Raw genomic sequence first — 18947 nt, 5'->3', positions numbered from 1 at the left:
ATTTTAGGCATAATAAAAAACACAAAAGCGGATGCAAGATATATGCTCTTAAATTCTTATCTTTCTTTACTTATCCTCTTTGATTATTAAAATTCAGAAGATCATAATCAAGTGACCCATATTCAACGAAAACAAATAAACTGATGAGGATATAGAAAACTCACCGAGTCATTCCCAATAAGGTCAAAAAAAGCAGTTGGTCCTTTCTCATTCAGCATTGCCAAAATGCAATTCATAAGCAATGAGCAATATTGTTGTCGATTACCAACTTTTTCACTTCTTAGAAGCATAAATATTTGGCGGATATCCCTCCCTGATATACTATGGCCACCAATGACTTGAATTAGCTGTGCGATTCTCAGGATCACATTATCTTTGTCTTCTTGTGAGAACCAATCAAGAAGAAAGCTGAGCATCCCTGCACTCACACAGGAGGCTCGGTTGGAGATAGAATCCCTCAGTAGCTGAAGAAAAATATTTAGCCCCTCAAGCTGCACAGAATCACTGCTCTGCCAGTGATAAGTTCACAGTCAGAAAAACAAAGCCACGAAAGAATCCCCACTCCTAATAAAAAAAAAGACCTAATTGTTAATAGTTACGGGAATAAGAAGGATATAATCAGATGGGAAGACAGGATGGAGCTTGACAAAAGACAAACAAATATATCAAGACGGGATCCAGAATCACATAGCTGTTTCGGTCACAAGTAGAACACCAACCTCTTGTAAGAGACTTAGATAGAGAATTATTGCATCTTCATTCTGCGTAATTAGCAGAGAAAAAAATTATATGATAAGCATAATGCAGAAAACTTGTAGCATCACAAATAAAATAACGAAGATTTGGCTAATTTAAAGAAAGAACAGTATTTCCTCCTTCCCTTATAGTATGCACCATTGAAGTTAAGCACACTTTTTAATCTTCGGTTGAGTTGATAAAAATAATATAGTGGTTCGCCATGTTGATGAGAGGGTAAAATGATGGGACCACATGACCATATATGGAATGTAGCATTCTATTACGGACATCCAAAAAGGAAAATGGTGCATATTATAAGGGGCCAAGGGAGTAACATCCAACTTCACTACTGCCCTATGCATAAAAGGGTAATCATATCACAACTTCCATATGAACAAATTGTCACAATATGCGTACTTTTATTGAAGGGCTCCCTTTCAAATCAAACTTGCCATCCACAAGCATGTCAAGCAGTGAATTTAAAACGTCCTCACTAGCCTGCCTGTGGCAATAGTCCAGCAACAAACTTTGCAGAGTCTGATAACCCTTCCCCACAAGATCTCTAAATGAGGCCTGAAAGATACAGAAGAACACATACAGGACTTTAGATGACAAACAGGAACACGAAGAGTAGACCACAAGCCACTGGAATAAGTGATAAAAATCAGAAGATTATAGACACTGTAAGTCCGGCATATCTACTCATCTTCTGCTGGAGTGCTTTCAAGAATACAGAGGAAAAGATCAGAACTATGGACTCCCAGCAAAATATGATGTTTTTAACAAAGGTACCTAATAAATTAAAGAGGGCAGAGCCCTGTAAGGGCAAAGGAGTTGCAAATTTATAGGAGATATTGTTTTGTATCATTTATAATGCCTTCACGTAAAAAAGTCAGCTTCCTTCAAAGTCTTTAATTACCAAGCCAAGTTTGAAATGGCCATATATAAAGAATGAGAAGAAGAATGTCTTAACAAAAACATTTATTATGTATTGTCTACACAAAAAATAATACTCATAAAACATATGAAAGAAAAATAATACTGTATAAACTAAAATAAAATAACTAGCTTATTTTCTACAACCAATTCAAATTCCAAGCAAGTTGGAAGTGGTTAATACCTTCGACACATCGTTTTTGGACAGCAGGCTTGTCAGTGTTTGGAGCACATCAAGGACCAACTTCTCCGCATGCGTGGCATCAATAACTCCATTGAGCAAAGACACAACATGAATAAAACATTCGCCATGACGAAACAGTTCCTGATAATACTGAAAAGCCCACATATTGACAAGATATTAGACATCAAAAACATGGTATCAAGGAAGAGAGCAACAGGCAGTACAGCAGGAAATGGACACAGAAGCAGAGGGAAAAAAAGTACGACGACTACTAAAGAATACCGCTTGGTCTATCAGCAACATCTCTCTCATGCCAGCCAAAAGCTCAATTGACACTCCTGCATAATCTCTTTCTTTTTCTTTTACCTGGGTAAAAGTTTCCAGGTATCTAGAACACAACTGCAACTTTGCTGTTTGATCATCTTTAGAATTCGGAGCTGCCTGCTCATATGAAAACCAGATCCCATTACAGTAACAAACATATTATCAGGAAAATATTGCCTACAAGAAAAACATTGATAAGAAACAAAGTAAATGAGCAACCTTCATCAGGTCAAGAATATATCCAAGCATGAGATTCCTTGAATCTTTATTCCAAAACAACTCAAACAAACAGTTGATGCACTCTACATTTTGTAGCACCAAGCATTTTGCGTCATCTGCAGCACGAAAGTATGCCTTGAAGAGCTCCACGGACGCCCCCATGCTCCTGTTCGTATTGTTCGTCGTTGCAGATAAATCTGACCCTTGACAACCGTTAGGTGGAAGGTTCACTTCTTCAAAATGGGTCGCATCATTAGACCTTATTTCTTCAGCTTGAACACAAGCTACCTTAAGCACTCGGAACATCGCATTAAGCTCTTTAAAAGAGGCAACAGTTTTTTCTCGAGCATGTTGCAATATCTGAAGCAGACTTTTACAAAGCACAATGGCAATCTCTGAATTGGGAGCAGACTGCTCAAGTGCATCTAACAAAGCAGAGCATTCTGGCTGCCATACAAGTGAAAATGAATGTGAGCATATAGTTTAATCAGAAATGCCAGCACTTATTATAAACAAAGATTTATCAAGTCTCAAGGTCCCAACTTCACAGAACTAAAAATTACAGAAACAAAGAGCAGAGGTACTATCTTAATGTGCAACATAGGTGTACCAAATATATATATATAAACATCTCTTATGTGAGAACACTTTTTTATGTGAGAACAGATTTAGGTTTAGAACATATGTAACATTTTTAGAACATAATTATTATTTTTTTATAAAACATAACTTTTAGAAAATGTGAAACACTTTTTAGAACATATGCAAACACGTTTTAGAACAACATACTTAACCTTTTTTTTAGGAAATATACTTAACTTTTTATAACATATGCAACATTTTAGAACAACATACTTAATTTCTTTTAGGAAACATACTTAATTTTTTTACGGGAACAAACTTAAATTTTTAGAACATACAAAACACTTTTTAGAACAACATGCTTATTGAACTTTTTTTTGGAGGATACATACTTAAATTTTTTTCTTGAGGGAGTATATACTTCAATTTTTAGAGCATATGTTTCATAAAATGTTTTTCTCCCATGTTAATTTTGTGATTATTTTGTTGATAATAAAAAAAGGATGTCCTACGTGGTTGTTCTTATGCTCTAAATATAGTAAAACATATGTTCTAAATAGTTCTTCTAGTGTTCTAGATAGTTCTTCTAGTGTTCTAAATAGTCCTTCTTGTGTTCTAAATAGTTCTTATCACATTCCAAATAGTTCATACTGTGTTCTAAATAGTTCTTGTTATGTTCTAAATATTTCTTGTTGTGTTCTATATAGTTCTTGTCGTGTTCTAAATAGTCGCACTAGAATTATGATGTTCCTAATTTATAAATTTATGAAAAACAAAAAGATGAATAGTATTGCACCCTTTATTTCTACAATTTTTGGATCTAAAAAAAATAAACTGAAAATTACCAAAAAAAAATCTCAGAATTATTTGATAATTACTTAATTTCATCCTTGGAACATGTTAAAAATATTTTAGAACATACCTGACATAATTTAGGACATAAGCTTGAAAAATTTTAAAACATGTATATATCAATATACGTATACGTGTTGATTAGTTTCTAACGTAAAAAGATGTGTTCATGTTCTAAAAATCATAGCATATGCTCTATAAGCTATTATTCTAAAAATCATAGCATATGTCCTAAAAGTGTCCAATATGTTCTAAAAACAAAAATTTGGGTATGTTCTAAAAAGTATTGCATATGTTCTAAAAATTGTTGCGTATGTTCTTAACATAAAGTTGTTCTCACATAAGGAACCATTCTCACCGGATCCAGACCCTATGTATATATTTGTATATATATACATATGTATCTACATATTTATGTATATATATGTATATATGTATATATATGTATGTAAAGAGTTCTCATGGGAACCTTACTCTACGTCCCTACATATATATATAATGGAAACATACAGGAGCATGAAAGAAGTGTTGCATTAATATTATTTTGTGAAGCTCCTCAGTTGATTAAAGTCCCTGGAAACAGCCTTCTTAGTTCCTACAGCTATGCAGAAATCAGGATACACTAAAAGCCCTTATGTACGTATAAAACACCATACAAGTGGACAAAGAGGACAGAACAGAGTAAACTATCCTAAATTCACTAAGCATGCTCATTTCCCTCATTAGTCATCTTTGCTTAAACTATAAAACTAAATTTATAGTATAAATAAATAAAAGATTAAAAAAATGTACTACATGTATAATGAATTGGGATCAAATAATTAATAAGAAGCCGGTAACAAACCTCAGGCAATTGCTATCAGAATAACATATTTCAAACATATAAAACTATCTCACACAATCACCACGGGTATAAACAAAGCGACTCAAAGACTAAAACCAGGCACACTTCAAATATATTCAAACTAAACCTCATAGATATCTGCAGAAATATTACAAATACTTTCTCTTTGGCATCTATACAAATATATTAAAAGGCGTGCATGACAATGGATACACGCCACATGGCACCTCCACGCAATGTATACACGACACGTGGCACCTCTATTACTCCACTAGAATTGTCCAATGTGTACACAAGTGACAAGTTATGTCAATTACCAAAAGTAAAATTGGCTTGCATCAAGATTTGAACCTGTGATCTCTTACAATTATATATGACACAATTACCATCTCAACCAACTTTTAATCACGTTTAAAGTATCCACATTATTATATTTATACCTTTTAACATATTTTAATGGGAATGGAAAAAAATGCATATCAAATTTGTAAAACAGTACCAACCCGGAGCAATGCCCGGGCCAAAATACTAGTTTTTTAAATTAAGCGCTGCTTTTCTAGCCTGATGAGCAAAACAACTATAATTGACATGCAGCCAGCTCGATCCATTTGCTGTTACTACAGGCCCTAGTTGAATGGTTATCATTTTGGCTTATACAGACCAAGAAACAACTCACCAAGTTATGTGTAGTCTCCATAAGAGTTGCAGCTAACTCGGCCAATGAGATAACTTCCCTTTGGAGATCTACTGCAGCAGGAACTTGCACTTCATTATCATTGCCATTGAAGGTAGAAGATAAGCAGGAACGCTTGGTCGTGATGCAATTAACTTCAGAATATTCCATAGTGGTTCTGAAATAGAAGTTCTCTGAGAAGACAAGTTCCCATATCTGTTCCGCCCGCAAAACTTCAAGCAACGTTGGTAAGGAACTTAAAACCTGCCTTAATGCATGCAGCACTTCATGCTGTAAGATACACTCAAACATTCTGCAGAAAATAATATTGTCAGAAATAAACCACAAAAGCAGAAAGAGCATACCAAAATTTAATACTCCCTCCATCCACATCACTCTTTACAGTTTACACTTTCCTTTTGCATCCATCCCACAACACTCTTTACACTTCTATTTTTGGAAATGACCCACTGATATTTTGAAACATCTCTTTCCCACTACTAAAAAGGTAAGGTCCCACTCACTATCTCATTCAAACAAAAAACTATCTCTATATCTCCCATGAAATCAACTTTTTCACCAAAAAGTACCCCCACTAACTCCTATCATATCTACTTTTTCAATAAAATAACAAGTGAAAACCGGATAGGTGGATAACAACTAATCTCGTAAAGGCTAAAACTATGTGCCAGGATAAGTGTAAAGAGTAATGTAGGACGAAGAAGTATATAAAATAAAATAACATACAGAATAAGAGACAGCATCTCTAATACAAGAATAAAAGAAAATATATTTGGTCATAAATGCTAACAAACAAAACAAAGTAATAACCTTAAATAAGCAGGCAGTTCATCTTGATTAGAGCAAGCTTTGATGCAGGGAAAGACAATCAGAAGAACCCTTAGGAACCATCTTACTGAAAGTTCGGAAAAAGATGAAGAAACTGGCATACTATGTCGACCAATTGATCCTTCGTGGCTGTCAGATTTGATATCCGCTAAAGCAAGAATGAACGAGCAGAAAGTCTGGCTCAATGAAAAAGCATAACAATGCCAATATTTAATAAAGTCCTCAGCAGGTGGTACCATTGAAGGCTCTGTTTTACACACTTTCTCATCACTGCCATACTCTGACGTTGAAGCTAAATTTTCAAAATTATCTTCCACCAAAAATTCCTTCCTCCGCTGCTCAAAATCCTGAAGGGCAAAAGCAGGAGTGCAGAAGCTGTTTGCAAACTTATGTACTCTTCCATTTTCACATAAAAACTGCAGGTTATTTAAGTTCCCATGTCTGTGCACTTGTTAAGGAAATAACTAAGTATAGGCACATGCTAGATGACATAAGTAATGCAAGCTGAAGAGAGTAACTAAAAAAGAGTGTCGTACAGCCCAAGACAAGAACTTACAACAGAAAATACAGTAAAGCTGCACAACTTACTTCAAGGAGAACTTTTGTCAATAAATACCACCATTCCAAAGCCCAAGTAAATTTGCAAAAAATATACCCTAATGAATGATTGCTTTGTGTTGAATAAATGAAAATGTATAAAGGATACACTGCTTCCCTAAGAACCTCCAACAAAAGAACATGGAGTTGAAATAAGGCCAGTAGAATATTTTCATACCTGCAAAAATATTTCACAGTAAATTGCGGCTAAAAGGCTGTTACCAAGACTAACCAAATTGCAGAAGCACAAAATCGAGTATGACTCATCAATATCATGGCCTGTTGAGGCAGGCCACTCAAGTGACTCAACTAAGAAACATATTGATTTGGATTTCCTCTAGCTGAGAGATAGACCTTTTGAGGTAGAAGAAGTCGTAAATGTTCCAATTCGAGAAAAACTAGGAGGCACAGGCGGACAGGCCTCAATTAATCTGAAACAATTTTGAGTTTATACGTCATGTATTATGGTATGCAACTGATTAGAGTTTCTTCCTCTCCTTGGAACTTGGACAAAGCTATGTCAGAACTTCTTCAAATGCATCTTTTTCAGAAATTGAATGCAACGGAAACGGCAAAAGAAACCCTTCCCCCAGGGTTTTCTCTCTAGCCCACCGCTCACCTCTTTTTCCTCTCCTTCTTCAAGCTACCTTCTAAGGACTTGCATGGATGTTTTTGTCCATGCTAATCCCCTTTTTCCTCTCTTGTTTTCAGTTTCTAGTTCGTTTTCTTGCTTTGTTTAATAAGTTAGTCTCTCGTTGTGAGAGTTTATTTCTCCCAGTCATGGGAGTCTTTGCCCCCTCTTTTGTAGGGGTTGTAAGTATAGTTTGTTGTTGTTTAGTATCTCCGATTCGAGAAGATTAGAAGGTTGAAGTTTTGGGAAACCATACTTGGTAGCCGCAGATCAAGAATATCAAGATGAAAGTTAGATTTTAAAATACACGAGCACAAAAGACGTTAAGTCATCGAATTTCGATAATGGTTGGAATAGTACCATACCATAGAAGCGGCTCCGAAGCGTTTATATTAGTAGATTGGATGAAGATTTTCATATTTATGTTTTGGATTATCTTTTATGTAAGAGTTACTATTGTTGTAGATGCCACATCGCGTTTTATTAATGATAATTTGCCTATTCCCATTCAAAAAAACAAATTGCATGCAACAATCACTTCCTTTTCTGCTTTTTTTGCGATAACAATGCAACAATGACTTCTATTAATGCTTCAGCACAAAAGCCTTCAGCACTGTTATCTATGAGACTTTGCTTCCAACCATGTGTATGCAAAACGCACAAACCAAGGGATAAAATATTACTCCTTTTGTCCCTTAACAAAGTTCACGTTTAGCTTTAATTAGGGATAGCTATTAAATGTGAATTAAATAATCAACTAAGGAAAGTGAGACCATGTCACACAAGGTGTTGGGAATGGGGATAGAGCCAAAAAAGGGATCGATGTGATGAGGAAGAAAAGGTTCACCAGAAATTGAAGTGTAAAATATATTTGTCACCCGACCCCCTCTTGCATGAAGTTTTTGCTCATTATGTTTTTTGCTCATTTTACAAATTATTGTTAATTTTATGTTTATAGCCCATTTTATGTTTTTGTGCATTTTGATGAACTTTTTGCTCATTTTATGTTTCTGTTTTCAGCATAAGAAATGGTTTTCACGTGATCCTATACCTATATTTTTTTATTTTTTTTGAAGAATCAATTTGATTTTGCTGTTTTCCTTACCCATACCCGTCCCCGTCCCCGCATCCGTATCGGTGCTACTTAGGAGAGAAGAGGGGGTAAAATCAAGAAAATCATCGAGGTACCTGCAATGACAAAAAGACATGACTCCTTGTTATCGTTTTCACTAAAATTTACGGCATGAGTCCTTAATAATCCATAAGGAAGCGTATCTTCACTTTTCTGGCAAATACAAAGTTAGGACGGGAATTTTGCGAATTCGAGCAATCTCCTCAAATCCACATAGTATTTTTACCTTTCTTCAGACAGGAAAAGGTTTCATTGAAAATTTAAGACTAGAAGAATATCAAAATAGGACCAGGAGTCCTTCAGGTAAATACATAAAGGTGGTGTAAAAGATGCCTTGAATTCAAGCCAAGCTCGGAAACCCGCGGGAGCAGGCTCGATCCCGCGGGCGAAGGAATTCGTCGATGTGCAACAGCTCGAAATCCCGCGGGCGGACACGAAGTTCGTGAAAACAGGGATGGCTGGCTGCGGGCGCGGGCGATATCCTGCGGGCGCAGGCTCGATCCCGCGGGCGAAGGAATTCATCGATGTGCAGCAGCCCGAAATCCCGCGGGCGCAGGCTCGACCCCGCGAGCGGACACGAAGTTCGTGAAAACGGGGATGGTGGCTGCGGGTGCTGGCGATATCCCGCGGGCGCGGGTCGGGCGAGTCGGGGGTAACGCGGAAACGCGTTTTCTGTTGTGGGTATAAATAGGTTATTTATATCTTAGGGTTTTAAGACTACGAATTAGCCTATTTTCTCTCTGTAATCTGGTTTTCCTCACATAATAAAATATTCTCCCTCTCTCTGCCGTGGATGTAGCCAAATTGGTGAACCACGTAAATCTGTTGTCTTTTTTATCGCTTTTTGCATTCATTATTTGTTTCTCTCTCACGTCCGTTATAACAGGTGGGGTGAAGTACTTATTAATGGGGTATCACTGCTGATATCACTTCACCACTTGTTATGTTTACTCATCCTTTCCTAGCTAGTCCCTGCTACAGTCTTCATGCGAAGCAATAAGAAAATGCCTTCTTAAAAACCGCATGAGAAATGTCTGCTTGATTTATGCAATATGTACATTGACATTCATAACCTTAGGTTCACCAGATCGCTCTTCCCATCAAAACATCTCAGTCTCCTTCATCTCCCCTTTATATGAGATTATAAGTATCATGAGTGTGCTACATAATAGTTAGTTATTTACACATGCCACCATTTTATTCATCCAAGTTTCCCAGCATAATTTCTTGCAATGTAACTAAAAAGAATGATAAGGTGGACTGGATAAAGAGCACAACAGAAATCATGAATACTCATTTCCTTTACTGAATTCAATTATTGACTCAGATTTATAAACTGCTAAGATTTGATGACAAAAATGAGGGAGAAAAAAAGACATTGAACAAAATCTCTAATTATACCTTTGTCGCGCCGAAAGATTGGCTGTTTGTGATGCCAATGCACTATTTGATGGAAGTCCTATCCCATCCAATAAAACTTCAAGCCCTCCAATGCTTCTAAAATGATTTTGAGCACGAGAATTTTCAGCTAAGGCCGAATGTAGAGCCCTCAAAGTCAAATACTGAAGTGACAAATTCGTCCACTGTTCCTTACTGCTCAATCTTCTCATGACACGAAGCAATTCTGTCAAGTTGAATTCATGTTATACAATGAAGTTAAATGTAAGAGACATAGTTTAGTTGATAAATTTCCGACACCAACAGAGAAAACTGTAAAAACAATAAGCATAAATTGAAAAAATCAACAAAAAAAGCTATTTGGCAAGTCCAAAAGCTATAACACCAATCACCAGCAGGGCAAAGGAACATAGAGAAGAGTGATTCTAGCATGAAGAAAACTGCTCTGAAGAGCTCGAGAGGGGAGTGGAGCGCAGGTTAGAGAGGTCTGCATTGGGCATCTGCAGCAAATGGGTAGACAACCAAACAACAAGATTCAATTTAAGAGCTAAGTCAGGCTCGAGTCTGGAGATCGTGCATGGTCAATGAGCATATTGCTCGCCGCTGATCCAAATGCTGGAATCATAGATGGGTGGCATTAGCAAACTGCCAAAAGTTTATCTAGAAATATGAGAATTGAGATTTAAAAAAATCCCCATCCAGAACATAAAAGCCAGAAGAGCATGCTCAGATCAACATAAAGCTGGACATCTGTTGCTAAACCTCTGCCATCCAAGACATGTCATAGAGATCCTAGAATTTGAAATATAAATTACTTCATTTGCAAATTATTGTAATTGCAATACTAGCAGCAATGTCATCAATTAACCTCAATTGGAAGCCTTTGGAAAGGCCTTTTCAGCAAGAACATCACAGTCCTATTGGGAGTTTCTACTTCCCCCAAACTTGTTGAATCACCACAGGAAACCCTCGTGAAGCTCTCATTACCTATGTCCCCCATGGAGCAACGGAAATCCCCCATATATCTACAGACAGCATAAATGGCTGATTCAGTCGCCAAAGCTGCTCAAAAGAAGCATGTTGCCCTTACCAATACAACAACTGCCTTTTCAGACAATTTATTAGTAAAAATCCTACCAGTATCCAATATAATATACAGTAAAGGGTCAATGCTCAATTGTACTTTGTATTACGAGCCTTCTTTAAAAAATTCCAACATCCCTATATGTAAGAAATTGAGCAACACTTTGATTCAAACACATAACCTCAAAAACAGCTAAACTGTTAACAAATTTCATGACTTTCCTGTACTTTAGAAACAACAGAGCCTTACCCTTAGATGATGCACTTATCAAATTATGGTATATTTCACTGCTCCTCTTCTTTTGAGCACTTGAGCATAAAACAGCAAACTTAATATCCTGGAATATGGATAGACCATAGAGAGCACATCCAAGAAGGGGACAAGTGCAAAATTCTCTAAGGCCTAAAGCAGGCTCCACCATTCTTTAGCTTCCAATAAATTTGAAAAAATTAATTTCTGGTTGCATCCCATTTTGATGAATCTACCACTAAGGTTAGCACCTAAACACAGAGCTATAACAATATAATCTCCACCCATACAAACCCCCTTTGGACAAAGATATACAGCTTGCTTTGTCCAAGCATCTCCACAAGCCTGCATAGGAGGGTCGATGGAGAACATTAAACCCTGATTAAATTGAGTGATCTTAGAATGCACTCTATATTTCTTTTATTTTGGTAGGTAAATAGAAGTCCCCTGCTGGACTGGCCCCTCTGGAAGATATATCCAGCCACCTTTGCAAAACAGAGTATCACACTCTTTGGGAGTGAGGGAAAGGTAAGGGGAAACTCACCCCGAAAGAGCCCTTAGTGGGGTTTGATCCCATGACTTCGTAGTCATGAACCTAAACCATTACCAGTAGGCCGAACCTTGCTTGGTCAAAATCCACTCTGTTAACGGCATCGCGAGAACACACTCACAATAAAAATTATTATAAAAATAAATAAGAGCACCTAACCATGATGACAAATACTCAAAGAGAGACCCAAACAGCTCTAAAACCTCAGAAATAATCAAACAAATAACCTCACACAAGATCCTCACCCAAGTTAAATGCTTTCTTGAAAAGAAATACTAGAAACTCATCAGTCATACAATATCTCCTGGCAGCTGCAAGCTCAAGCCGAATACGAGAACTTGATACTGCAACCAAATTTTATAACCATGCAACCCACTTAATTAACAACCCACCCCCACAAAACAAAGGTATCAAGAGCACCTTAACCAGAAAATGCCTAGCATGGTGCCATAATCTGAAAAAGGTATCTGCTGCGCAGTAGAGAACCTGAGACTTGAGGTGTTCAACTCCTTAAGTTTAAAGAGATGTTTTATCATGAAAGATGCAATACAAGCATCATGATATCAAAAACTATTGCTCTTTTTGCATGTTTCTTCTCGAAAGAAAAAATTGCCCCACACTGTCCTAGTCGAGCCCATACACATTACCACTCTTAGATCTAGAGTTTGGCTAACAAAGGGGAAAGAAAGAGAACTACACGTGAGGTTAAATTCTAGTACTAGTCTAGGAATCAAATGAGTCCCTCCAACACCATCCTACCAGTTTCTGTGAAAAATATGGCTTACAATCGACTAACATTAGAGGAAGTTAGGTTCAAAAAGAAGTCAAAAGGAAATTCACTCATCAAGGAGATTTTTACACGCAGTATTCTGGAAACTTAGACCTCCTTCATCTTCAGCTCCATACACCAAATCGTAACTCCCAACTGACCAAACGATTCCATTTCTCATCCCCAGCTCCTAACAAAAAGAAAAATCTCATAATGCTATCTTACTTCTCTGCCACACCTACAAGATTCCAAGGAGGATAAATGATACAAGAAATACTAGGTAATAAAGACTACATAAGTATATTCCCCTCTCACCCCCAAGAGAAAAAGGCTCCCAAATATCCACAAGAAAATCCCTTAGAACAGAAAATCCAATGCCATACACCAATACCCCCAATCCAAGAAGATTCAACTAGGGGGAGCGCTTCCAGTGCTATTTTCCCACACCAATATCCCTGGTCCTAACATCTTGCATACTTTTAGCACATCTTATGGTTGATATAATCATATAAGCTATAAGTTATGATGCTCAGACTCGCATCCATGTGTCCGGCACGAGTACGGATCCGAAATTCTCAAAATCAAGGACCCGGGGAGACATTTTAGAAGGATCCAAAATCTTGATTTGGACTAGGGGACAGGGCAATTTAATAAAAAGTATTGATTTATTAAATATATATTTTTAACATAAAATAATTTCAAATAAACTTAGTATAATATTATGATTATTATCTACAGCCATCATTCAATTTGTTTTGTCTAAATTGTTGTCAAATGTCAACAGTCAAAAAGAACCAATGAAAATGAAAAAAGAAAGGCCTCTTTTATTAAACTACTCCATTTTTGAAATTAGGACTGCATAGAGAAGAGAAGAAAGCTGTAATAACTGAGTATTGTACTTAATAAGAAAGAGAAAAGAAGCTATCAAAAGGATGCTGCCAGCTAACAAAGAAAGTAATTAAAAACGTTGACCTTTCTTCAACCTTTCCCCCCGCTGATTTTTTCGACATCTGCCTCTCACTCGCTCAAATCTCTCCTCTCTGCAACCAGAGCATCCCGAGTCTGATTTCCCCTGGCGAGTCCGACACATATCCCATGTCTACACCCAGGTCGGGTCGGGTGGACACGAGTATGGTAGGGTACCAGCCGAGTCAGAAAATCACAGGACATAAGTGGACTAGTCCAGCTAGGATACCGGAACATTGCAGGTCTACCATGTAGGTTTAGGAAGGCACATGGTAGGACTAAAATGACAAAAATCTACTAAGAAATCATATTTCTTATTGGGAGAAAGTAGTTTCTAATAGCTTCACTTCAAAGTTAGTTATCACAAGCAACTCTTTTGCATGTCCATAATCATGGAACTCATGAGTGAAATCATTTTCTTAGTTGCTTTATTTTGGGAGGAATTCTATTCCTTTCTCTTACTAACTTATTTCAACAATGAACTTTCCTTAACTCCTTCTCCAAAAAAAGAGAAACATAAGAAGATTAACACATGGCTTGCAGCCTGCTAATGTTGTGCAAGTTTTAAGTGCAACAAGGCTCGTTATCAACTACGATATGTATCCCATATCATATCGAAATCCCTGGCCACATGGAAGCCATCATACCCTAGTTCACTACTATATGATGTGTAAAAAGTTATTTAACATGATATGATAATCATTAATGCTGATAAAGAAACTCTACAAAGGAATGGAATGCCTACCTTACCTACTAACCAATTGAGACCACCAGCTTCCATCACTGACACAATAGCTGTCTGCTTCAAAGGGTGCAACTTTCCATGATGAACTTTAAAAGTGTTGGATGGATCTATCAGTGACCCACCACCACTTGGTAATGAAAATGTAATACTGCTGTACAGATTAGCCATCTCATAAGCATCTGAATTCAAGTCGATGAAGCTGCAAAGTATTGACACCACATGTACAAGTAGCTTTTGCAACAGCTCAAATGTGTCCAGAACAAGATCAGACAAAGGTTCATCTCCAGCAAGAGCTCCAGCAATCGCCTTCAATTGGACAACAGCCGCTGAAAGAGTTCAGCAACTAACATGTCAACAGATATATAGGAAAAAAGAAATTCCCCTTTTTCTAAGATAAAGAGTACAACAGAGATACAATTGCTCCATGATAGCTCGAGGGCTTCAGCTTGTTGTCATCAGCCCGGCTTTTGTAAACAAGCAACAACCCCTCGTATCTTTCTAATTTATTTCTTCACTAATTATAAAAATAAAAGATAAAAATACAATTAAAAAAAACTAAAAAATTGATTGATGCCATATGTCACTAACACCTAAACCAAAAACAAAAATCCAAAAAATCAGAAGGAAGAATAGAGGTATATTCTAAAACAAGAGACCATAATACTAATCTTTCAAACTGACCACAAATATTGGGTTGTGAAGTTCACTCACAATCCAAAGGTGGGATAAGAAACTTAAACTTACAAGTGGAAAAATCAATTGCTGAAAAATGTGATCATAACTATAGGCTCATAACTTACCTATAATGGCCCTTTGAATTTCACTTTAAACATAAACAACTTGAACCGCCAACAACTACGTCATACGGAAAAAAAAAATCAAGGACATATATTTCTACTAAGGTATAATTACATTTGAAATGTTTCTCTTCGACTAATGAAGAAACAGCAGTAAACAGGAGGTATAAAATCTGGGCAAAAGGCGCAAAGGAGCATCTCGGGAGACATGTGTGACATGAAGATACCACTTAAACTTAAGAAATACTACTAAAACAATATTAACAAAATAATTCTCTGCGTAAGACAATACCAGAAGATGTTGGAAAATTAATAATGTATAGGAGAGGAGTGATCACTAACATGAGGTGATTTTGAAAATAAGATGGGCTTATTCTCAAGTTGACGGTGAGATGCAACATAATCAACTTAATTAATTGCACATAAAGGGAAGGCATTAACCCATATGATTGTGATACTCATAGCATCCATGTTAGTGGATACAATTCCAAGCAAAAGGGGCCTTTTCCATTGCTTCCAGTTTTTGGCAGTGTGGAAAGCTGCCCTTTCCCTCCTTTCTATTTACTAGTTAAACAACAAGACCTTATCAACAGATATTACTGTCACCCCCTCCTACACTCCCGAACTATTAGGGTAACATCCCCACTTGTTTCCTCCTAATACCTGCAGAACAAACCCTCGCCCCAACATAGAGAAACAAAACACCACTTTATCTTCAAGCCCAATTAAATCAGCCGACATGAGCAGTAGAGAAGAAGAGAAAGAAAAAAAAAATCATTTTCTTGAATAAATTTGCATGTCCTTTCACAGATGCATATAATTTCTTTATTTTCCAACAAGAATTCAAGTGATAGATTTTTAGAAGGTTCTATTTTTATTTACTCTATCTATAATGGAATCCGTTCATAGGATGCTTTTTAACTACTTCTCTGAAACAAGCCTACAAGATAGACCCTTGAGAGAAGACTGTGCCAAAGGAGACCTACGTTACTGATTTGTTTAGTTGGAAGTGTCCTTACTCACCACACAGAATCTAGACCCTCAATAAGCACAAACAATTCATACTTAACTCTAGGATAGGAAAGGACCCAACAGAACCACCTCCACCTGCAAAATCGACCTCTGTGAAAGCCCTACCTTTCTTAACCATCTTAACTTGGGCCCTCCTTCACCTCTCCAACCCTACAATTCCCTTGTAGACACCCCAAACACCCCCCCCCCCCCCAAAAAAAAAAAAAAAAAATCAGGCTGCAGAGTGAAAGAAAAAGAGAAAAAGAGAGAGAAACTACACAGGCTTAAGGCTGGCAGACTTTGACCGAACCAGCAGTTACTAAGAGAAACCCAAACATGACTTAACAGAATACAAAAAGAAAAAAAAACAAATTTAAGTCATGATCCCACAAGTCCATAAAGCAAACAACAAGAATGGAAATCATATCCGTTCAGTCGCTGAACTAAATCAAACTCATCATTACCAAATGGACAATATCCAAAAGCTCGGAATTCCAGGCTTGACCTCTTTTCAATTTTACATTGATCAGTAGAACTTTATTATTACCACTTTGTTTGGTATTTTTTTTAGTAAAGGAAGGGAAAAGAAAGGAAGAAAAAGGAAAAGAAAAGAAAAGAAGGTAATTGTACTTATTGTAGTTTCCAATGTTTGGTATAATTGGTGGATTTGAGAGGAATCATGTTTGGTTGTCCTTAGTAAAGGAAAGGTAAGGATATAAAGAAAACATAGGTAAAAGCTTGTTAGCTTTCTTTCCTGTCAAATTCCTCCGATTTTGGAAGGAAAGGAAAGCAAGAATTTAAGAGTATCCTTTTCCTTCCACTTCCTCTCCTTTTCAATCAAACCCCTCTTATTTTCTTTTACCAAACATGAGAAAGTTTGTTTTTACCTTTCCTTTCTTTTCCATCCAAATCCTTGCTACCAACAAAGCCTACATGTATAACAGTACAAGTAATGGACAAACTAAGGAGGAGAGAGAAAAATTCTCATGAGATCCCATCTAATCACAGACCTTTTAATCTGAATTCTCATTCCAAACCAATACTAAATATTGGACCTCGACCAAATGCCAGAAAAAAATTTCCTTTTACTATCCCCCATGTTCGGAAAGTTCACAAGTGGACCATTTCCTACCTTACACTCTACGATATTACCCCTAACTAGTTGAGATACTAGTCTACCATTTGAAAAGACTTGTAGTGCATGACTTTATTCAGCAAGCAGTGAAAAAAAGCACTAAAAGTAATAAATAAAATATAAAATTAATGGCAATCAAATGCTTTTAAAATGATAAGAAGTTATGAACCAGGATTAGATACCATATGTAGTGGGTCAAGCAAGATTTAACAGGAAGTTGGTACTGTATTCGTTGGGGAGTTTGGACACGGATAATAACACCATCTATGACCTGATCCTTAAACTCAAATTCACATATTATCCAATCCTATAATTTAAAAAGCTCAATTGCACTCCAATTCACTTTTGAGAATTTATAGCAAAATTCATTTTCTATTACTAGTACAATTCGACATCAAAGCATAATGCACAATGAAAAACACAGGAACGGGCATAAACTGGCTCCTGTTAAAATTTAGTATACCTTTGATCAAAGCAACAAGTTTTTGTATCCCACCATAGTAGCCTAAAACTCTGCAGTTATGCACTGAACGAACTATGATCATCAATGCGTCTAGGGCAGGTAACCCTTCTGAAGTAATCTTCAAGCTTGTGGAAACAGTTAATGAATCAGATGTAGACTTCAAAAATCCGACGTCCACTGCATTCACAGACAAAAGACGGGAACAGTAATATTAGAGATACTAAGTAGACAAAACTCTTATGTACTACCCTCTTTTAAAGCAGAAAGACAAAACGGGAACTTTTTCACAAGTAATAATTATTATTTGTTTCAAAAAAGCAATTAAAATTCAGATAAAAAATAAAATAAAGAGGTAAGGGAATGTGACACATGTCACAAACCCTCAAGCCACCATAGAGCAATTTATCTACAAAATCAGGGAAAGCCAAGTGACGATCAAAGACTGAAGCTTGACAATAGTTATTTACAACAGTCACGAACTAGAAACGTTGACGAGTGAGATAAATCCATCACTTTCTTTCTTTACAAAGTGATCCAAACCACCAAATGTTTAACAGAATCATCTTCCACACCTTAGCAAGCCCTTGCCAACCTATTACGTCCTCTTTTTCCAGGCAACGCGAACATGTTTTTACAAAACAAAGTTGGAAATGTACCTATCTCAACACAACCAAAGCTAAGACATATGCCAACAGAAAGAACCCAAGGACAAAAGAGGAAAAAGTGGTTGACTAATTCTTCCTCATTAAGGCACAAACTGCAACAACTAGTAATGAAGAAGTGACTTCTCCTGAGAGCATCCTGATTTACGATTTTCTCTTTTAATGCCACCCAAATGGAAAAACAAGCTTTATGAGGAGCTTTTGTCTTCTAAGAATCAAAAGCCGAAGGTTAAGGAAGATGCAGAAGCTCTTAACAGAGAAGGATCCACACCTACTCTGCTGCCAAATCATCTCATCATTCCCCTGCGTACAGACCTATTGAACAGAGAACCATTCCTCAACCCTCAAGACTGAATATTCTTCCCAAAATTATGAGGCCTCGAAAATGTAACATTCCATACTAAACCTCAGAAATACAAAAGCCGCCATATAAAGAATTATATTAGAAAGACACCTTGGGGGTGTTACCCGTAAACAAAAGAAGGGATAAGGACAATAAAGAACAGAAACAATTCAACATAAATTTGACCGATGATAGGGTTTTGCGCTCTTATCCT

The 18947-nt window shown here is 36.8% G+C and overlaps 1 protein-coding gene across 2 annotated transcripts in view; it reads right to left on the bottom strand.

The window, feature by feature from the left end:
• LOC104888359 (BEACH domain-containing protein B) overlaps positions 1-18947 on the bottom strand; it is a 43916-nt gene that overhangs the window by 18546 nt on the left and 6423 nt on the right. Inside the window, exons 4-15 of one of the 2 annotated variants that reach the window (XM_010673300.4) lie at positions 17729-17905; positions 14328-14648; positions 9963-10185; positions 6908-6976; positions 6184-6642; positions 5356-5665; positions 2402-2848; positions 2141-2299; positions 1859-2008; positions 1156-1311; positions 720-761; positions 165-509 (exon numbers count right to left, since the gene is read on the bottom strand). In XM_010673300.4, coding sequence (XP_010671602.1) covers positions 165-509; positions 720-761; positions 1156-1311; positions 1859-2008; positions 2141-2299; positions 2402-2848; positions 5356-5665; positions 6184-6642; positions 6908-6976; positions 9963-10185; positions 14328-14648; positions 17729-17905 — 2858 coding nt within the window. Of the gene's footprint in view, positions 1-164; positions 510-719; positions 762-1155; positions 1312-1858; positions 2009-2140; positions 2300-2401; positions 2849-5355; positions 5666-6183; positions 6643-6907; positions 6977-9962; positions 10186-14322; positions 14649-17728; positions 17906-18947 lie in introns of those variants that run through there. The other variant, XM_010673311.3, reaches the window with a different exon arrangement.

Source organism: Beta vulgaris, chromosome 1, assembly GCF_026745355.1.
Source record: "Beta vulgaris subsp. vulgaris cultivar EL10 chromosome 1, EL10.2, whole genome shotgun sequence".
NCBI classification, from domain to species: Eukaryota; Viridiplantae; Streptophyta; class Magnoliopsida; order Caryophyllales; family Amaranthaceae; genus Beta; species Beta vulgaris.
The sequence above is the reverse complement of the archived record's forward strand: the minus strand, read 5'-3'. Positions and strand labels throughout refer to the sequence as shown.